The sequence below is a fragment of the Lingula anatina genome, chromosome 1, assembly GCF_051362555.1.
Source record: "Lingula anatina isolate TDL-2025a chromosome 1, LinAna3.0, whole genome shotgun sequence".
NCBI lineage: Eukaryota > Metazoa > Brachiopoda > Lingulata > Lingulida > Lingulidae > Lingula > Lingula anatina.
In genome coordinates, this window is record NC_141767.1 from 62,751,069 (window position 1) to 62,772,934 (window position 21,866).

The 21,866-nt window shown below is 35.0% G+C and overlaps 2 protein-coding genes across 3 annotated transcripts; both read left to right on the forward strand.

Annotated features, from left to right (window-relative positions):
• The first annotated feature begins 407 nt into the window (after window positions 1–407).
• Window positions 408–9,466, forward strand: LOC106176790 (uncharacterized). Of its 2 annotated transcripts, none has more exons than XM_013559322.2 (12): window positions 408–597; window positions 1,094–1,822; window positions 2,850–2,929; window positions 3,227–3,357; window positions 4,148–4,322; window positions 4,639–4,709; window positions 4,885–4,969; window positions 5,128–5,271; window positions 5,410–5,487; window positions 5,683–5,814; window positions 6,313–6,486; window positions 6,724–9,466. In XM_013559322.2, the coding sequence occupies exons 2-12, from the start codon at window positions 1,101–1,103 to the stop codon at window positions 8,442–8,444; spliced, it is 3,513 nt and encodes a 1,170-aa protein (XP_013414776.2). In that variant the 5' UTR covers window positions 408–597; window positions 1,094–1,100; the 3' UTR covers window positions 8,445–9,466. The 2 variants fall into 2 exon arrangements, with proteins under 2 accessions (XP_013414776.2, XP_086858836.1); XM_087002710.1 differs by lacking the exon at window positions 408–597 and adding an exon at window positions 643–821.
• A 433-nt stretch (window positions 9,467–9,899) lies between these two features.
• LOC106176774 (beta-taxilin) lies at window positions 9,900–21,750 on the forward strand. The gene is made up of 12 exons (XM_013559295.2): window positions 9,900–10,072; window positions 11,221–11,479; window positions 11,930–12,069; window positions 12,428–12,538; window positions 12,778–12,843; window positions 12,989–13,117; window positions 13,396–13,515; window positions 13,884–13,958; window positions 14,498–14,590; window positions 14,951–15,046; window positions 16,101–16,224; window positions 20,515–21,750. The coding sequence occupies exons 1-12, from the start codon at window positions 10,025–10,027 to the stop codon at window positions 20,892–20,894; spliced, it is 1,641 nt and encodes a 546-aa protein (XP_013414749.2). The 5' UTR covers window positions 9,900–10,024; the 3' UTR covers window positions 20,895–21,750.
• The last annotated feature ends 116 nt before the right edge of the window (window positions 21,751–21,866 follow it).

Here is a 21,866-nt window from a genome sequence, read left to right on the forward strand (position 1 = left end):
TTTGAACAGCTATAAAATACCCTCTATAAAACAAACGTTTTTCATCTAATATGCAGTAAACAATGAAAAATTCTGAACATTTCTTTACAAGAGGTTTAATTCATTGATTGGCATGCTGCTCTTTGGCAATCATTTACATGTAAGTGCTTTAGAACCCCATTTTAAATTTAATCAACATAACATTTTTATCAAAATTAATTTCATTATTTTTGTATTTTTTTCTAATTTTTTTTTTTTTTTTTTCTATGACAAATGAAATTAAATGATGGCAAATACAGCTACATGAAGAATAAATAAATGTGCAGAATAAAGCGAGTGCGTCTCTTGGGGAGCGAATAGTGAAATCCTAGCGGCGACCTTGAAGACCTTGTCAATCACGCTCTATGTTCAACGTGATTGGCTCGTGAGCTCCTGAGGGCGTTCGCGGACAGAGTAACCGACATCTCGCGCCAATTTTTGGTGGGGCGTAAATATAGCGAACAACAACTGATAGTTTTATTTTACAATTTGGGTGTTTATCAGAATAATTTTTCGAAATCGCCACACAGAGGGATAGAACATTTCACAGCAACGCATGTAGAAAATTTAATGAAGTTGGTAAGTGTCGTTTATCGGACAATCCGGAAAAAAAATACTGGGTCGTTCGCTTCGCGTGTAGCCAGCAGACAGCAAGAGCGTAATGTTACCGGTTATTTGGGTTGTCTTCCTTAGTAATAATATTAAACGATAATAGTAGCAGAGACGACAAGCAATCTTTGTGATGTACTGAGAAATTTCTTAATTTATGTGAACAAATCTGACGTCGTGTGAGATGTAATCAGGTAAGAATTGAGGACTAGTAAGTACAGTATAGTGTCGGTTGTCGAGCGCGCCATAATGTGTACTAAGATTACCCAGTTATATTTGGAAATTGGAATTGAAATTTAATAACTTTTTTATGTTTTCCCTTATCCATATATGTTCTCAACACATCTGAACTTTATATAAAATGATAAAACAGATTTGTAATTATAATTTTTATAAAACCATGTGTTGTCTTCTGATTTCCAATTGTCTTCATTTGTTAGACTATTTGAATTATGTATAATTTCAGGATCATTATGTCAAGGGAAAAGCAACCTCTATTGCCCAATGGCTTTGATTTAGCTAGTCTTCAAGATCTGGATAATGATTCAGATGCTGAGGCAGCGTATGAATCCTTCAGGACTGACCAAGGTGTCCCAACATTTTCACAGGAGAGTGATCCAGGTGTGACCCTGTCTCAGGGCTCCACCTGTTCACACCAATCACAAAGAGATGAATATACCAATCAGTGTCTGCAGTCACAGACTGATTATGATCTCACAGACTCTGTACTGAAAGAAAACCTTGCAATTCCTGATTCACTTTCAGACGTTATTCAGGAAGCAGAGAACATGGTGCACACTCAGGTACTCTCCAGTGAGAACTTTGTCCAGCCTTTACAAAAAATGTCCAGGCCTCCTTTGGGTGTCTGTAACCTTAATATACCAGCAGAGGACAGTGCTTTTTTGAGTCCAGTTACTCCAACAAAAGCAACAGATTTGAATGTAGATCCGTTAACTCCTACTGCCAACTTGAAGATTTTGATCAGCGCAGCAAGTCCAGAAATAAGGAATAGAGACAATAAAAAGAAAGAACTTTTTAAACAAGAGGAGATGGCATTAGGACAGTCCTCGGATTCTTGGACAGGCAGTGAATCCCTTTCCTCAGATTGCCATTTTGAAGATGGAGATGATGATAAAAATTATTTGCAAGGAGGGTTAAGCAGGAAAGATAAATCTTTAGGACTGCTTTGTCAAAGGTAATTTTTTTTAATCCAAGATTTTTGATAAGTAAATACTTTTTTTGTAAATATTAATGTGTTTTGGAACTATTCAAATTATTTTGTTCCCTTGAATTAAATTGTTACAAATATTGAAATATTGAAATTTCATGTTGTCAGTTATCTGGTTAAGAGAATCTTTTTGCAGTCAATGAAAATATTTGAGAAAGGAATTAATGAAACCAATGTACATCTTTATCCACTAGTTAAAACTCTTAATTATAAACCCAATGCCAGCTAATCCTGCATTATTTATACTGTATCTTATAGAGCAAGAGTCTTAGTTTTCAGCTGTTCTTAATCTGAGCTTGAAGACAGATAAAATAAAGCTTGAACCTTGCCTGAACCTAGGGTGTGTGTATAAAACAGACAAAGATTATTTTAAAACTTAGTATTCAGTTGGGGATAAAGATTTTAATCTAATAGAACAAGAACTTAAAAATATTTGAACAAATGTGCCAAATAAGATACAAATGAAACCACTAAAAACAAATAAAACTATGCTCTCATTTTATGTTGATATACAGATTATCCAAATTGAAATAAATTAAAATATTAAAATATATGTTATTTCAAGTTCAATCCACCTTTCAACTTTTTTATATTAGTTGAAAGTCAACAGAAAGTTTTTATGAAGACAAGACAAAGTTGTCTGTACATGAAATTCAGTAACTTCTTTTAGTCATATCACCTGTTTCCCAACCCATTGAAGTTTGCAGCCTGCCTATTTATACTTAAGGTGCTCCTTGTAATTATCTGAATTGTCACTTGAAAGAGTCTGATTGAATGATAGAATAGCTGATAGTAAAAGGTGACCAGGTGTCTCACTCTTTTTTAATGCCCAGACTAATTTATAGTCTAGTCTCATCTAATTAAAGGTCTGGTCTCTTATGAAGTGTTACAAGTGTTTGTTAATACAAAATATGTTGAAATTTTATGGTGCCTTTCATGAAATCAAACAGGTTTTTGAAAGAATTGACCCATCAGTTTAATGGTGTCTTTTCAGGTTCTTATCCAAGTTTCCAGAATATCCAGCGCAGTCTGAGATCATTGAGATATCTCTGGATAGTGTGGCCAAGGGTTTGGGTGCGTAAAGTACAAATAATACACTTAATACAATTCTGAACACATGAACATCTTGAATTGTAAACAGTGGCTGGACTATTGTATGGTTTTGAATATATAATGTCTAAATGATGAGACAGGGTGAAATAATAAAGTACAAGCTTAAGTAATCAAAATATTTATATGAAATGAATTGGCCACATAATATCAAACTATCTAGTATTAAGATAACTTTTAGTGCTGTATGCAGAACTGATAATTTGAGTGTTCAACGATTTGTTAAGTAACCATTCAAGTTCATTTGAATTTCATTTTTAGGTGTTGAAAGACGGCGTATCTATGACATTGTGAATGTTCTGGAGAGTGTTGAAGTTGTAAGCAGACAGGCTAAAAATAAATATTTGTGGCATGGTAAAACTAATCTGCCCCACACATTGGCAAGACTGAAGGTTTGTAGCTTTAGGACACGTGCTCAAGTTTTTTGAAATACTTAAATATATAAAAAATATTTTGGCCAACCAATAATTTCTTCACTACGTACAGACACAGATGTGTCTGTACGTATAGCCATCACCTGTCATTGCCGTCACCAAGCACTTTCAGGGATAATACAATTAGTGAAAAAACGTTTTACCTTTTGTCTTCACATTTAAGGAACTGATGAGTGTTCATAAAATACAGGTCAAGTTCGAAAATCACCACAATCAGGCCATTATTTCAAAATGTTTTTTTTTTCTTTTTTCAGTATATATATATATATAATACTGATAATATATTTCAAGGAAAATCAATAGGCTTATTGTCTTGAAACTCAGGAGTTATCAATCTTATTGAAATACAGGGAGAGTTGGAAAATCAGCTTGATAAGACAATTTTTCCCAAATTTCTGCTGTTTATTTATTCAGCGTATATGCAATACAGACAACAAATTTAGCGGAAAACAGTTGACTTGTCTTCAAACTTACAGGAATGATTAATATTACTAAAATACAGATCAAGTTCCAAAACCAAATAACCTTTTTTGTGCATCATTTTTTTTTCCTTTTGGTCTGTACATTTGACAGCTATGCTGCCTTGATTTTCAAAGGATACTGTACAAATAATACTATTGGTTAAATATTCTTAGACTTGCCTAAATAAGAATTATTTTGGAAATGAAACCCAAAACATGTGGGTTGTTCTTAATTTCAAAACCCAGTATGTGAATATTTAATCACTTTCGTATGTATGTCTTCACAGACTCTTGCCAAACTGGAGGGTTTTGCTGAGAAGATTGAAAGAATGAAAGAATTTGAGATGAGCAGAGATGTAGACAGTGGTGATGAGTTTGAGTTTCCCAGCAAATTAAGCACAATGTCGGTCCAGGAGAGCCTGTCCTTTCAGAACCAGGAGAACATGGATGCCTATGCACAGGGTAAGACTGGAAACTGCTTGTAGTTATTTTTATCTGTGGTGATCAGGGCTATCATAGACCCAGGTGGACATCACTGGATGGCTGTGGATGTAAGAGATCTTGGGAACTTTGGTCTTAAACACCTGTTTGACTGGTGTGTAGCTTTAAGGTTATATTTGTTCTTCTTGTTAGTCCTGATGTTAGCATGCTTACAGGCTGTTAAGTCACTGTCAGTAATTTTAGATACAAGGTTTTTGTCAGGCCACAACATTTTATCGTCCATTTACAACAACTTGGTAAAACATGCTGAGCTTATTTTTGTTTTCTCTAATTTTAGCTCATCTGAGAAAAGACAGATCTCTAGGAATTATGAGTCAGAAGTTTCTGATGTTATTTTTGGTGTCAAAGGTGAGGAATGTATATATTTAGGAACTTCTGTTAATGGTTCAGGGATATGTATAGTTAATTATATTCATGAATTTGCCTTTGCTTTATTTTCAAAAATGAATGAGTTAATAACATTGAACACAGTATTGAATTCAGTGCATTTAGTAATGTTACTTTTTTGTGTTACATTTTTTAGCCCAAAATGCTAAATTTGGATCTTTCTGCCAAAATACTCATTGGGGATCCAAATATTGACCGGACAGATGGCTCAAAATTTAAAAGTAAGTATTTTAACCAATTACTTAATGCAAACCAAAATATATCCTAACAACATAAATATCATTAATTAGTATTGGCAAATGAACATAAGACTTTTATTCAGTGTATTCATTCAAACAAATTAAAATTTTTGAATTCAATATTTATATGTTGTTTTCAGCTAAAATTAGAAGACTTTATGACATAGCCAACATTCTCACCAGTCTGAACCTAATCAAGAAGGTTCATGTAACAGAAGTCAGGGGTAGAAAACCAGCTTTTATGTATATTGGACCAGATCTCAGCAGCTTGAGTGAAGTAACAGGTATATTTATGTTTATAATTAAGTCTATCTAGCTGTGACAAATTGCCAAAAAACTATTTAAATTTAACAATGTGACTCATTTTATTACTATGTTGCATTATCAAAATGAAAAATAATGATCAATGTCAACATTTTCAGCATGTTCGGCAGATGGAAGTGAAAACCATCGACCTAGTACAAAACACTCCATGTTGGACTGTGTTATGAACCCTAAGGGTAAGAAGTTAAAACACTGTCAATAGGTTGACTTGCATTCTTACTTTGTGTTGTGTGCATGTTTTTTTTCTGGTTAACAGTTTTTTAAATCAAAGATCTTGTGGTCTTTGAAAGTTTTTGTAATTTGCAAGTATTTACTTTTGTCTGCTGAATGAATATTCGGTATGCATTACAGTGTACTTTGTTTGTTTGCAGTGTGTGGACTAACAAGTGCTCAGAAAACCCCTGCTCCTCTTCACCCCAAAAACTCCTTAATAAACCAGGCTGTTGGTCCAGTAGTATTAAATAAGCTGGAATCTGGAGCAGTGCCAGTTCCAGTCCCTAGAGGTGAGTTGCTTTAGTGATTGCCATGTGAACGATTGCTTGTAGACAACTTACATTATAGATTTGGCAGGCCATTTGTCAGAAGTGGGCTTTTCATTTTTCACGTCACGTCTTTTTTTTTTAATTTTTTTGCAATTTGACTTTGGCACAACATAAATAACTTTAAGACAATTTGATTCTTAACTACTATACAAAAGAATGATTTTTTTTTGTTCTTGTTGTTGTTAAGGACGATAAAAAGTACAGAGTTTTAATATTACTTTATACTATTTTCCAAATAGCAAATATGGCAGCTAGATAATCAAATGGATTATTGTAACTTATCATTTGATTAACTTCTCCTCAGCACATCTTGGTATCTGCCTACACCTACAAGTACATTGAAAGATCTTTTATGTCTTGAGACATTCATAGATAAAACTTGTGTGAACAGTCTCATATAAGGTGTGAGTTAAAAATCTTAAGATTAAAGTTTCAAAGATAGTTATTTAAATTTTTCAGAAGACAAAGGCAGAGTCCAGTCCATCAAACAGGAAGAACGAAGTACCAAACTGACTGGGAAAAAAGGGTTTACTAGACATTCATCTTTTGAACTCATCTGCAAGGCTGCAGAGGATGAAAGAAGCAAATTGTACTCAAATGCCTCAAGTCCTGGCACACTATCACGTAGTCAAGGTATTGTTTATGTACATTTAACATATCTGAATGAATGTTTCAGTTTAGCATTATAATATACACTTGTGTATGTTCCATTATTACATTTAAACTATATACTTTTCACGTAATTTTATTTTATTTTATTTTAATTAAAAATTTTTTATACATATTTATAGAAATATTTAAAATACAACCCTGTTTTCCTGTAAATTTCTGTAACATTGTTATATTAAAGTCAAGTTTTTTTGGTTACAGGTAACATTCCAATGACCCTAAAATCACTGCTAGACAGAAAAGAACCTCTTAGTCAATCAAACATGCACACAACAGAAAATTTGGCACCCAGGACAGAGATTCCATCCAAGAAAACACCAACATCTCTGCCTGAGCAGCAACCAGTGACCAGAAAGCGCATTGTGATAATCAAAGGAGACAAGAGGGTTCACATCATGCAGGAGAATATCCCCAGTGGTACAGCTGTCCGAAAGGTCACTCTGACTCCTGTTGGGCCATCTATGATCAAAGGTCAAGAGCAAAAGTCCAGTGAAAAGATCATAATTAAGACAGTACCTGATGACAAGGGTTCTGGAAAAGTGTCTGTATCCAAGGACCAGCTGACAGCAGTACTGCAGCCTGTGAATCAGACCACAACCCACGCTGAGCATACTGATGTAAAGCCAGAGAATTTGGCCCCTTCCATTGTAACTGGTGAGCAATTCACATCTGTAAGTGAAGCTGCAGTGCGTCGTAGCAAAAGAACTGTGCAGCAGCACCATCTTGCTGGAGACTTCCATTATGAGATGCCAGGCAAAAAGATCAAGGTTGATCAACAAGTAGCAGCAGACAATCCCAATGTACACCAGTCAAAGCATGAAAGCCAAAGCTCACCGGAAAACACCTGCTCTGCTCAAGATTCTGAAGTGGCAAATATCACCCAGCGGCCAGTTGAGAGGACAAGGAGGGAGAGTAAAGGAAGACCTTCCCCTCTACGAGCACTACACCTGCAGGCAGAGTTCCGGTCATCTCCTCCACTGTCACATCTACCTATCCCACCTGCCCAGTCATCAGATGTGGTGACCAAGGTCTCTGAGGGGGACCTGGAGTTGGCATCCCCTTTACCCATAGAGGAACAGCAGTATGGTGGTGGTAGTGGTGATTGTGAAGTCGAGAAAGTTAATACACATGTTGGCCAACAGAACAGTTGCTCTGCCATGCATGCAGTTGCCCCACAGATGTTCATGCAAACCCATCAGCACTCAGATTGTTCAGTGTTTAAGTTCCCAGTCCAGGTCTCCTCAACAGCAGCATCATATCAACTGCCCATTTCTCCTGGGTATTTTCAGGTTTCTAAAGTCCCAGCTTTTTTCCCTCATCATCATCATCATCCTCATCCTCCTGTACCTTTCTCTGCCCCCTCCCAGTGGTATGGAAGGTCATCAGTACAGTTTATGCCAGGGGGTTTCAACACCGGTCCATTGCATGTTATCCCACCAGCTGAGATCTTGTCCCCACCAGCTCTAAGCCCCTTCAGCAGCTCTCCAAGCCCCAACAGCAGTTCTAATGTGTTCTCATTTGGTAACCCATCTGATCTTAGGACACCAGAAGCTGTCGAGAAGCGTCCATTTTCTTCCTCTTCTTCCATGTCTCAAACCTCGCCGCTCGGTGACCTAAGTTCACTTACGCCTAGTATTTCACAGGTGCCACTGTTGAATATTTCTCCAAAGAACAAATCTGTTCTTACTGCTGGAGAAAGTTGCTCAGTTACCAGCTATCATTCCGCTCTAGGAATGGCAACACCACAGCAGATGCATAATTCTTCTGTTTCACAATATGCAGATCCACTTTCTTATCCCAGGACTCCAGGATTTGTAACCCCTGATAGTTCACAGAATATTCCCCATACTGTAACTGGAAATATGTCCACCACTGCTAGACATCTTCAGTTACTTAACAACAACAATAATATATGTGGATGAAATTGAGTTATAGCAATAAGTGATAAATATTGAATAAGGTTGCAATGGATGTTTCTTTGTTATATTACTTGACTGTTTCCTGTATGGCATTAACACTAGGGGAAAATGTATTGTTACTTTTACTACCTTATCTAATGCCCAAGGAAGTGAAATTAAACTTGTGTTTGTATGGTTTTATGAGTGGCAGTATTTAAACAGTATTTAAAGTAATTAAGTTATTTTTCAGGTATAATAATTTAATTTTAATGGTTTGTAGACATTTACTGTTGCACTTTGATTTTAATAATTAGTAATCAAACTTCAGCAACAAAAGCAAGTTGTTTTAAATATTTCATTTTGAATATTTTTATATATGCCAAGTTTAAAATGAGCACATGGTTATAAGTAAAGCACAATCTTTTTATGATGTATGCCAACATGCTTCTATAAATGTTTTGATATTTGTACAGCATCTTGTACAAATTGGAAATTAGTTTTCTTTATTATTTAAAGAATTTTCATCTGTATATTGTTTAATTTCAAATGACAAGTTAGTAGGTCAAGGACCTGATGTATTTGTAGTGTTATATTGTTATACAGCAGCTATGTACTCTCACTAGCTTTAGACTACATTCTTTGTCATATTGGTTGTGGGTGATATGACATGTAAAAACAACTAGAACCAGTGAAATTTGCTCATGAATGAGGCAGCAGTTAATACCAACCATAGCTATCCATTTACCAGGTAATTCTTCAGGGACCAATAGGTTATTAACATTAGTGCAAGAAACATTATCTTTTGATAATATTTAGTTATGAGAAGTTGTATATCTGTTAGATATAGGGAGATATTAGGTGCTTCATTTGTTTTGTATTGCAATTTTTAATCCAGTGTGTTAGTGTTAAAACTAAAAGGATGTACAGCACACACAAAGGAATGAGTAGACAATGTAAAGGAAGCTAGTTCAATTCATCTTTAATGATGGCCATGCAAAATGTATTCAATCAGAAATCAGTTGAAATAAATGTAAATACAGAACTAATTTAGTGTTGTGCCCTTTTTAACTTTTAAATGCATCATTTATTTGAAAAGCTCTGGCTTATCTTAATTAGATTATTGTTAAAAAATAAATAAATCAGTTCGTGAAATACAGTTAAATTTGTGATTTTTTTACTGCCTCCATAAGGACAGTGAAAAACTTAATTAGAATCAAATTATTACTACTTTTGAAAAAAGAATATATCAAGGAAATTTCATTCTAAAAGTACTTTTAAATACCTATCCATTTTCCGTTGAACTTGATAAAAAGTGAAAAAAAAAACGTTTGCATTTTGCCGCTGTCATACAGTCTACATTGTAAATTAAAAATACAGTAGCCACCTCATTTGAAGTGTGTTCCTTTTCAGAAGCTACTCCTTAGAACTTTTTTCACTATTGAAGATACCCTAGAATATTCCTTTTTACGCGAGGGCCGTAACATAAGAACTGGTTTGGCATAATTAATCTCTCTAAAAGAATTATGCGTCACATGACCATGTTTGGACAACGTAATGAGATTGGTGCAAGGAGAAGTGAAGGTAAATGCTCGTGACGTCACAAAATGGCAGCCACCATGAGCGGAACAGGAGAAACGATCGCCGTAGAAAAAGTAAGCATTTCTCCGTTAAACAGTATGGAGACAATTGAAATTTAATTATTCTTGTCTTACTGAATCTAACCTTATCGGTTAAATTGATCAGAGAAACAACAGATACACTCATTCAGTCTATTTGTGTAACATTCTTTTCGATCTTGAGCACCCAGGGCGCAGTAAACCAGTTTACAGTTACACTTGAATCAAGAAGCACGTGTAATCGGGCAGTGCATTCTATCACTGTCGATGTCTTACTTTCTTATTATGCCTTTCTTGCTAATTATTGTCCGAAATATACATCATCTCAGTTATAGTTATATATTAACATGACCTTTACCTCACATGCCCTCAAAATAATGAAAATCGGTGTACTTTAGTTTCTTGAATCTACTGTCAGGAATTGTGTAGTCTTAAAGTTGAAATGAGTGTTTGCCTTGCAAATTTTACTGGTTAAGTAATTTATGCTTTCTTTTTTAGGGAGTGTGTACCATAATGCTTCCTTTCAGCATTGCTTTTTATGTTTAGTTTACTATGGACTTGATATCCATGTAATTCTTAAGTGAAAAATAATCATCAATTTTTGCCAACAACCGCCATATTTATACCATCCACATTCATATCATCATAAACTGATACTTTTATCTGTAGTAAGTGCAAGAATTAGTGTTCATTTTCACCATTTGGGCATAATTTTGTCTCACACTCCAGTTCAACAATGAATATATACAATATATAGACTATAGGAATGCTTTAGGTCACTAGGATTATTAGTTCAGAAATGTAACAGCTAGTTTGAGTGATATTTTTGTCATTACAGTATTAAATATTTTCAGCTTGTGATGCCTGCCACAGACTAGGGGTATTTTAACTGCTAGATCTCAAATATTAATTTTATTTTTTTAAGTCTTGCCAATAACCACAAATTTAGAATTGCATGATTTCATAGTTATTGGTTTTGTTTAAAAATATGTATGTTTGTAGTTTTCCCTTCCTGCTTTATAATAGGGGGGAAATATTGGAATGGCTACCCCTACAATATCAAGTACTTGGTTATCATGAATTTGCTGTAGGTCATGGACTCTTTTTTCATAGGAATATTTCTAGTGAAATTTGAGAATGTGGATTCATTTTGACTAAGGCATATTGTATTTTTACATTTTTAGGTCAATGAAGAAACTATGAGTAGCCAAGCGGAAGAAAATGAAGATATAGATAAGGTGGCTGCTATTTTGGCTGAGGAGAAAGCCCTTGGTCCACAAGGTGTGGAGGGGCAAGCTGAGCCTGTAGAAGCATCTCCACGTGAAGGATCCCCATCTTCAGAGAGTGAGGATTCCAAAGTAGAAAAGTTTCCAAAAGAAGCAGAGAAAAAGAAATCTGAGCCAAAAAGTGGGAAGAGTAAGAAACGAGAAGATAAAAGCATAGGTACTTAGTCTATTTATTTTTGTTGTGCATGAAAATGTTCCAGTTCAACAAGTCTGATGAAACTTTACCATTCACTTTCTTCTCCTTTATAACTTAAGTGAAAAATGATTTACTGCACACAGAACTAGCTTGACTGATAGAATAATTGATTGGCATCACATCTTCCTCAGACAAAATTAACAAATAAGATGTCAACAGTGTTTGGTTTGTTGTCATGGTGGCTTGCAAAGTTTGTGCCAACACTGAATTTTCTATGAAAAATGATTCTTTCCAAACCATTTGCAGCATTTATTTTAGAGAGGCATTTGTAAAATGCTCCGATTTCTTACTGAAAATTCATAGTCATAGATCTTCGTTCATCTTATAAACACAACCCTAGATTTAAATTGGTCAGGACTAATTTGAACACACACCCATATTATGTACAGGCTCGATAATTCTTCTCTCCAGATCATGTATTAAAGGCACTGAGCAGCCTTGGGACTCCAGAGGAAAAGTTGGCTGCTCTGTGTAAGAAGTACACTGACATGTATGATGAGAACAGGATACTGCAAAGTACACTGAAGCAAACACAGAGGAAACTGACTGTGGTGAGAACATTTGTTTTTTTTTTTTTACACAATTTCAATTTCATCTACGGTTTGGTCATACATGTTGCGAAGTTTGTGAGGTTATCTGATGAACAAATGTAGCTGTGATGGGTGAACAAATGTAGATTTGGTTTGTTTCCTAGATAAGTGAACATAATTTAATTTCTAGGAGGAAAGAATTGGCAAGTGCTGCCTTTCAGTATATTTTTCTAATAGCTCGATCACAGAAATAAAAAAAAATAAAGTACCACCCAGGCTTGGTTTTATATTGTGATTAGATTTATGTTATTTATCTGTTAGCTAGACAGCTTTTTACACATATTTAAATCAGTATTAAGATTTCTACATTTTGTTGCAGGGAATGCGAGAAAAAGATCAACTGCAGAGTGAACACAGTAAAGCTGTCCTTGCCAAAAGCAAACTGGAGAGTCTGTGCAGAGAACTTCAAAGGCACAACAAACTCATCAAGGTAATTAGAAAAAAATAAACTAAGCTGCCACAATTATTGACAGATAGGTCATTTGGACTGGTTCTCCAAAAGTTAACTTGTTGAAATATCAATTTCATATAAATTATCCTTGGTTAACTTACTTTTGAGTCCACATTTGTAGTATTGTATTTAAAAATGTGCATGATTTTAACAGAATGATATGCAAAATAAAAACGTGTAGCCTTTTGTTCAGACCCCATTGTTAATAACTTCTTTAGGAGGAGAGCCTGGCAAGAGCAAAAGAAGAAGAGGAAAAAAGGAAGGAAGTAACAACAAGGTTTCAGGTAAGTTTGAAATTTGTTTGCCACTGACTTTGTCTTTACAGATTGTCTAGTGTATCACCAAGAAAAAGTAAACTGAGTATACATAAGTCATTTCATAAGTATAATATATTTCATCCAGACTCTTCTCTATATTATTTTTTTTCAGACCACCATTAATGAAATACAGACTCAAATGCAAGAAAACCAGGCTAGGAATAACACTTTAAAGGAAGAAAATAGTGAACTTGCCAATAAATTGAAAGGTCTTATAGATCAGTATGAGAAAAGGGAAGAAGTAAGTTGAAATATCTGTTTGATTTTTGATACTTTTGCCATTTAGAAAATGTGAGCAGCATCTGAGTCAGTATTTGGTTTACTTAATACCACAGCTGAAAATATATGTGAAGTTTATAGTTTTTCATTATTGAATAGGTTTGTTTTATTCAGATGCATGTCTCAACTTATATAATAGTGCTATTTACCAAAACTGTTATTAGAACATATATCTTAATTCATTCTCAGTAAAAGGTTATTTGCTTGTTCATCACCACAGACATTGTATCTTGGTTTTAGCATATAGAAAAGATTTTCAAGCATAAAGATTTGGAGTGTCAGTTGTCAGATGCCAAGCTTCAGCAGCAAACATTACAAACAGCAGAAGAAAAGGAGAGGACCCTGACTGAGAAGAAACTGGTCAGTATCAACAGAAAGCTACTGCAAATTATATCAGCCCTTAAAAACTGATGCTGTAGGTATTAGACCAGGTGTGCTGTTTCTGTTAATGGTGTGTAAGAGAGAGGAGGTTGACTTTTTTTCAGGGCCCCCTTGTAAATTTTGTCTCTGCATCCAGAAATCTGTTAATGTTGACTGTTTGTGGTTTACCAATTAATGGATCCTAGTCAACAGTGCTTTTCTCAATTCTTTGTAATATAATACCATAATGTTCTTTCCCTTTAATTCCAATGTTTTTTTGAAATTTCAACTATGTTAAAGATTATCTTATCCCACAAAGGCAAGAGAATATGCATATGTTTTATAAATTTCAAATCTGAAATTTGTAGTTGCTAACACAGCTGACAGAAGCTCATAAGAAGATTGAATTGTTGGAACAGGCAGAAAGTCACCTTAAGGCTCAGGTACTTCTTACTATTTTATCAGATTTGTTTCACATTTTCCCTGATATAGTGAAATTTTCTTGTCTTGAAACTGAATTATTTTTGTAGCAGCAATCGCAAGTAAGGTGAATTGAAGGAAGAGAGGATTTGTAGAGTTCATTGTTTCTTCCTGATAGAGAAATCATTGGCAAAGTTTAATGTCTCGTTAAACAGGTTGATATCAGTGTAAACAAACGCATTAAACAAACGCATTATTTTACTTTATCAGCAATAAAATCTGAACTAAGGCTTTAAAAGAAAGCAGGAGCAGGGTTTAGGAGTACTAAATGGTGTCATTAAATTGACGTTAAATGGTGTTTTTGAGCGATCGGTAAAGGAGAAATTTGAAAAACCAATTTTTCAGTTTTTACCCCAAAATCAAATTATGATGTTACCTGTAAATTTATCTGTTGTCTGTATGTAAGGCAGTAAATAAGAGGTTTTTGGCAAAGGCTAACAATATCCTTCATACACAATAAGCACTAATAAAAATGAATAATGACTATTTATTTTATTTTCAGTTGGCATTGTATACAGAGAAATATGAAGATTTTCAGAGCACATTGACCAAAAGTAATGCAGTGTTTGGGTCTTTTAAAACAGAAATGGATAAGGTAAGGTTGATATGATTAAGATATCTCTGGAAATTTTTATTGTGATAAGGCATGTTGAATATATCCATCCCTTTGAACATTGCTACATAAAAAGTATTTCATGTAGGATATGTGGCTTTCAGCAATTGAAGCTCATTGTGAACAAAAAAGCTTGCCTGACCTTTCACTATTCTAAGAGTGACTAGATGGCATTTTCAAATTAGGAAAAATTGGAGGTTTATCTCATTTCGATTGAAGTACACTGCAGAGAGGACAATTACTGCATGGTCTATATCCGTTGGCCTTTTGCCTTGCTTTTTCCAATTACAACATTAATGTCAATTGTGGTATGTGATGTAATATAGTTCTAATTCCTGGCAGATGGGCAAGAAGATCAAAAAGCTCGAAAAGGAAACAACAATGTGGAAAACAAGATCAGAAAATAGTAACAAAGCACTGCTAGACATGGCAGAGGAGGTAAGATTTAATCAATAGGATCTGATTGAAACTACTTAAATAGTTATCATAATAATTGATTGATTGAACTGTTCCTTTTATATTGATTTATTGTTGTGATGAAAAGAGCCTGGACTTTTAGAAAGACAACGCTCTAAATCTTGGACTTGCATTGAAACATTTTGAGCTGTCATTTTTTAAAATTCCTATAAAAGACATAGTATTTGATTTTGTTCTTTGTGTTTCGTCACATTTTATCATCAGCTGACATAATGACATGTTAGCACTGGGAATTAAGGTGGAGTTATGTGGAGCTTATTGGATATCTTAGGTGGGGTTATTCTAACGTCAAATGATATGGGAAATAAGCTGCTAGTTTCTAAACAGTCAAATTATGTTTTAAAGATGTCTAATGAAATATTGAGACAATCCATAAGTGTGTACAGCAGTCTTGTGACAGTCATGATTAATTTTTGGTTGGCTGTAAATTGGCAGTTCTTATCTTGTAGTGAAAGCTGTATTTTATGCAATCATTGTTCTTGTTGCTATGCAGCTGAAGGCTGGAACAAACAGTGCCTTTAAAAGATGTATTAATAAGAACTTTTTTGTGGAAAAATCATCAAAATATGCTTCATTGGAATACTTTGATATTGTCTCTAAAACTAGGATTTAGGAAAAGCTTTTATGTGTAGCATATTTTTTATTAAATTTTGTTTGTTATACTGCTAACACCTGAGTAGTTTGTGCATACTGCTTTTATAATGATGTTAGAATTTGACTCTTACTGAACATTTGCAGATGTTTTGTTTGTCTGAATGGTGGTGTACATTTTTGTATTGCCAAATATTGTGAGGCAAACCGTATAACTTTATGCAATCAGCCATGTTTTAATTTTTTTTTTTTTTTGCCCTAGGCTATTGATGTCACAGAATAGGGAAACATGTTGAGAGCTCAATTCACAAAAAGTATTCTGTATTACCCACACTGAGAACAGCCTAGGCTTTAGACAGAGATCTTTTTGATTTTTAGACTCACATTAAAACATGTTAAGGTAGCATTTTATTCTGTTTTTCAGAAAACACGTTCAGACAAAGAACTGGCGATGCTTCAACAGAAAATCGGTCGTTTGGAGAAGTTGTGTCGTGCACTGCAGGCAGAGAGGAGAGGGGGCCCCAGTGTCACAGTCACAGAATCTGAAGGTAAGCTCACGGTACACTCAAAAGAACAATGTTGGCAGGATATAAATGAAAACAGAATTTTTCTGACCTCACTGACATTTGGTAATAAATAAACCATTTGTCCATCCAATTCTTATACATGTGCTAGAAATAGGACAGTAGGATGTGAGGTATATTCCTGCAGTGTGTTAGTTGGGAAAGAGCAACCAGACTTCAGACTTTACTGGAACTGCTTCCCAAATAGTAGTAATGATTTACATTTATTTATCTGTCTGTGAAAACAGCAATGATGGGCTGGGCTCTCACTTATCTGAAAAACAAGTGGCTTTGGGCTGCTAATGCCCTAGTTATATATAGTTACGTGTATGGAGATATTGTTGTACTATTTTGGTTCACTTGATAGGCGCTAACAAGAGTCATGGTAGCCTAGCTGGTTTATGCAATACAGCTGTGTAGGATGAATAATGAACTATGTAGTTGAGGTATAAAATTTGTACCAATACAGCAAGTGTGGAAGTTTGTGTTTGGGCAGTTGGAATGCTGCAACACATTGAATTTTTTCACTGGCTGAAAATAGGGGATAAAGTTAATGATAGTTTATGAATTATTTTTTGTTTGTAAGTTATTAATTTGGCAGAAAATTGATGAGTTTCTTGGCTATAGCAAAAACAATATTAGTGAAGCTCATGGAATCATATACTTTTACCTTTCTTATCCCAAACATTTGACTCATCCAGATTTAATAATATTTCATGACTCACAAAAACCATTTTTGTCCTAATTTCAAATCAGTTTTTATAAAGAAAACATATTTTAGCTTATACAATTGTTTTTTTTAATTAATAGAAATAAATCATGTATAGACCTTAGCACACCGATGTGTTTGTAATGAAGATGCATAACTTGGGTCACTGTGACATTTTGCCTAATGCATAACAAATTGATTTTTTGTGTCTGGGTTATAATAGCCAAGTGTGGACGGAAAAGATTCACACTCTCTAGTATTATAGGCCAAATCAACATCCTTAGCTTTGCCCCTTGAAAATGACATGAGAGCAACCTGAATACCAGTGGTATACTTCTTAACATTGTTGTTCACAAAAAAGTAGGACAGATTAAATTGTTGTGGAAAATATGGTGCAGTGTTACAGTGTTGTTTATGCATTTCTTATATAAATATCTGTACTTGTACACACTGCTCTTTAAAAAAATGGTCTAACGCTACAAACCTGATCACAGAGTAAGATTACAGTCAATTCAGAATAAGTAACAAGATACGGTCCTGGATGGTGTTTTTAAATATATTATATGAAAAATCATATATATATCAAGAGGTGCACACAAGAAAAAATTTCAATGAAAAAGTTTTGATTTGATGTAAAGGAGAATATGGCTGCAGCATGTAGGGAGGGTTGTCTATCATGTGTAAGAAAAAAGGAAGAGAAATGAGCTTTCAGCTTCAGAAAAGACACTTTTAAGTCTTTTAAAAAAGACACACAGGTGTAGTACTAAGTTGAGTGTTAGAGTCAGTTTTAAAGATTTATTTCATCCATAACTTTCATAAGGAAACTTAATACAAAACTTAAATGCTTAAAAAGGTCCAGCAATGACTGGTGACTGAAGCTGTCAGAAGAGTTGTAAACAATTCTCAGGGTCAGTGGGTCAGGAGGTGATAAGGTCATTTACTTTAGCTGGTCACCTGGCAGCTGCTGAGTATCTTTCACAGGACGTTATTACATTGCTCTCCTCTTGTACTAGATTTCTTTGCTGGAGGGAAAGGGGTGCTGGCATGCACAGTCAGCAATACAACTGTTTTTTTTTTTTTCTTAATGGAGAATATGGGAAAAAAACTTATTTACATGATTTTTAGTGAATTTGTGTGCATTGTAAATTTGAGTCTGGTAGTATCTGTGACTTTTTTTGGTAAAGTGTATTACACCTTTCTTAGTTTTGTCTAGGGATTTTTTTATATTAAATGGGAATCAGCATGAGACAATAATTTGAGAACATGTTCTCGACATTTTAGTTAAAGTAGCTGTGTAAGAAATAATAATGCTTAAAATAAGAGTTATTGAGGAAATATTTCCTACATAGGTAAAGTAAATGACGGCTTTGCTTTGCAGTCAGTATGATGTGAAGTTTTCTTTAAATTCAATTAATATTGCACTTCTAATGGGATATAACATGTATTTTAGACAAAGTTAATACACTGGTCCCTACCAAAATGTCTGTTTACAGTCAATAAATCTGTGTCATTTTTTCATGACAAGCTCACCTTGGGAAGCAAGCCTGATCACTCTGTTATCCCTCTCTATCCCGCCCTATTATCCTACCTACCCCTTTGGAATTGCGTTTAAGGCATGCCATCAAATTGGCTTCCAATGGTGAGCTAATTTACGTTGGGCATAACCTACCTGCTGGGGTACTGAGTTAGGTCAGCCTATCCTGACTAGAAACACAACCTAAGACTTTTTAGGAGGTCATCAGTGTTTAAAAATGAAATTTTATGAGAAATTATTTTTGTTTCTATTTTTGACAAAGAAATGAATAAGAAGGAATATTGCAGAACTTTTGATGTGCTTCCTTTTTTATCTTCACCATATATTAGTGCCATGTTTCTGAGGCGGGCTTGCTGACTTGCAGAGACTGAAAACTTATCTTTTAAAAGGCAGTTTCCCACAGGCCCATTGTGCGTAATGTGCTAAAGTAGAACTTTCCTTACATCACTTTTCATCCTACAGCACCTTCTGACATAAAAGGAACACTTTGTAACTTGTGTATGGCAGGCATTTACTCAAATACAATGTAAATCAATTCTTGTTATATTTATGGAATTAGTGGGCACATTTGGTTTAGTCTTGCCTTGTGGTACACCTTACCTGGTCTTTGAAATACCAAAAAATACTAATTTATTGGTGACTTTGGCTTAGGGCATGAGGAATGGACATGTACCACCTAGGATTTCTAAATGAATTCTTTGCTTCATGTGGCTACATTTTCCAAAATAATTATTAAAAGAAGTTTTGCCTTTATGTGTCTCCCTGAAAACACAGGATATGGCAGTGTTTGTTGGCTCTGTTTACTTGAGCCTAGGAGCATAAATCCTCCAGCAGACTGGTACATCCTGTCAGTTTAATGCTTTGTTTTTTATCAATCTGACATCATTTATTACCGGAGATAGCTTATAGACAGGAAAATAATGATTTCATCGTGAATTACGTCCCTTTCTAACTGTTGCCTAGATTAGTTTTGGCCAAGGCAGCTTTCACATAATCTGTCGCCACGGTCACACTAGGTGCAAATAGATTGGACTCGTATTGATCTAAATGCTGTTGAGGATGATCGTTGAAATTGCGTCCGTGAGCATACAGTGTGTAATCTTTGGAATAAACTTCCAACAGGGGCATAAGAAGTGACAATACAACACATGTCCAGTTTAATTGCAATTAAAATTTTTTAGCCAGTGTTATTCAGACAGATTCAGTCCAGAGCGCAGTGTGGAATGGGCCTATTCTGTTCATTTGAGAATAACTATGCAGGTTGAGTCATCATTTCCCCAGGCACTCGGAGAGAATAGCATCTGTCAGTGTTTTTTTACTGAGAGTGCTGCAAAACAACAACTGTCCTCTGATGTCGGTGCACTAAGTGATAGATGTGCTGCATTATATGTGAACTTTAGCAAGATTTAATAGAGGCATGGTGATAAATCATTTTATGTTGTTGATCAAACTGGATTAAGGTATAGGTGATACTAAGCTATGTAATATTATGGTAGTGACCTCTGCTGTGGCTTCATAAATAAAACAACCATTTTAATACTTGAAACTCTAGTCCTGGAATGACAATTTGACTGTAATCGATGATAGTACATGATACAAGGCGTTTACACTATATAAAGCACTCACAGTCAGGTGCTTTTTTCAATATATGTTATATATAGTATATAGGCTTCTGCATGGGTGATAAATTAGTTATTTTAATTTATTTGTTCTTTGCATAGATATGTGATTATACATGTTTTATGGGTCTTGGACACTGAGTGGTAAAGCTATGTGAATAACATGGTTGTCATTTGCAATGTCAGCTAATTGAGATTTAGGCATTGCCAAATTATTGGATTTTTTTTTTTTTTTTTCGTGTCCAGAGTAGTGCAAATCCATTAATGCCACCTTTTGGACTGTTCTACTTTTCATTATTATATTATTGTTATGCTTGAAAATTTGTAGACATACTATAGGTAACTTGGCTTGCAGCATCATAATGAGTGTACTAGTAACTGAAATTATTTTGATGTGTTAATTTTTTTTTCAGAATCTTCAAATTACACATTAGATACAACGGAGCATGATATACAACCGACAAAGACACCCCCAAACACCCCTAGTACTCCACAGTCACGAGCTAGCCCCACCAACGTTGAAACTGGCACCTCCAACAACAATAATACGCTGATGGTAAATGGACATCTTGACAACAACATCCAAGGAATGGAAGCTGGAGGAGAAAACAAAGAAGCAGCAACTCCTCCTGATCAACAAACAGATCTGGTCCAATCAGAATCTATGGAACAAGCTACAAATAGTGCAGATTCTTCTGTCATCCAATCAGCTGCTGAAACACAAACATCAGGCTCTAGCAACACTTCAGGTCAGGTTTTGTCAACTGAACAGTCTGTTGCAGCTGACATATAGTAGTCAGACCAGTAGGACTGAGGTATAGCAGCGGAACCCTACTCCAGCATTGCTATAGTATAGCACATGAATATGGAAAAAAATTGCAGCTAATTTTATAAATTGAATTGAAAGACTTGATTAGTTAATGGGTATGTGCAGGGATTGACTGTCAGACTCAAGCATGCTTTCAGTTGGATTGTTTTTGTTTATTTATAACCTAAGTTTGTTTACCAAGAATAGTTAAATGAGTATAAGCTTGTCAAGGTTAGACTGATAAATGGGTAAATAGGAGCCCATATTTGATCTGTCTGAGTATGATGATTCATAGTCCTGTGTCTTACTTGCCTCGGCCTGTCTATTCTGATACTGGGCAAGGTGTTGAATGCTTTCACATTTATCCTCCTCTGTGTTGATGTGGATTGTGTTCCTATTTCCATCTTTTATATGTGCCAGAGCCCCCCTCCCCCCTTTTTCACTTTTGACTTGTCAACAGAGTTCAGTTTTTATTATCATATTTAATACAAGTGTACCGAATTATGCATACAGTGAAACATATCATATGCAAACATTGTCATGTTCCATATAAGGGATGGTGTTAATGGTTGATGAGTATAAAAAAGCACCTATGCGTGTAATCATTGACTACATGAGCTGAATCATGTAGCACACCTTATAGACCATGTTAGAAATCAGCTGGTGCCAGTGACACATCTGGTTGTACTCCCAGACCCTTGATTTTATCTGCAGGAAAGTTATATTTGTGCACAAGTAAAAAGCTTTGGTGGTATATGCATGCATACCTTTTGAAACAAGCAGGCAGTGTAATTCTGTACTCCTAGTAGCTTCTAGAAAATAAATACCATTTTCAAATTGATCTTATAAAGCTGTTGTTTTTGAGGCAGTAGGTCAAATTTGCAGCAGTAAACTATTGTTGAAATTTGGCATGCAGCCAACGTATGCAATTGGAGCCCTGGACGTGTCTCATATCCC

Excerpts from the sequence above, each read along its gene's own strand:
- LOC106176790 (XM_013559322.2), top strand. The coding sequence starts at position 1,101 with ATGTCAAGGGAAAAGCAACCTCTATTGCCCAATGGCTTTGATTTAGCT. Across the intron at positions 2,930-3,226 it reads TAGTGTGGCCAAGGGTTTGG|GTGTTGAAAGACGGCGTATC; the intron begins GTGCGTAAAGTA and ends TTTCATTTTTAG. Across the intron at positions 4,710-4,884 it reads TGTTATTTTTGGTGTCAAAG|CCCAAAATGCTAAATTTGGA; the intron begins GTGAGGAATGTA and ends TACATTTTTTAG.
- LOC106176774 (XM_013559295.2), top strand. The coding sequence starts at position 10,025 with ATGGCAGCCACCATGAGCGGAACAGGAGAAACGATCGCCGTAGAAAAA. Across the intron at positions 12,844-12,988 it reads AAGTAACAACAAGGTTTCAG|ACCACCATTAATGAAATACA; the intron begins GTAAGTTTGAAA and ends ATTTTTTTTCAG. Across the intron at positions 14,591-14,950 it reads TTAAAACAGAAATGGATAAG|ATGGGCAAGAAGATCAAAAA; the intron begins GTAAGGTTGATA and ends AATTCCTGGCAG.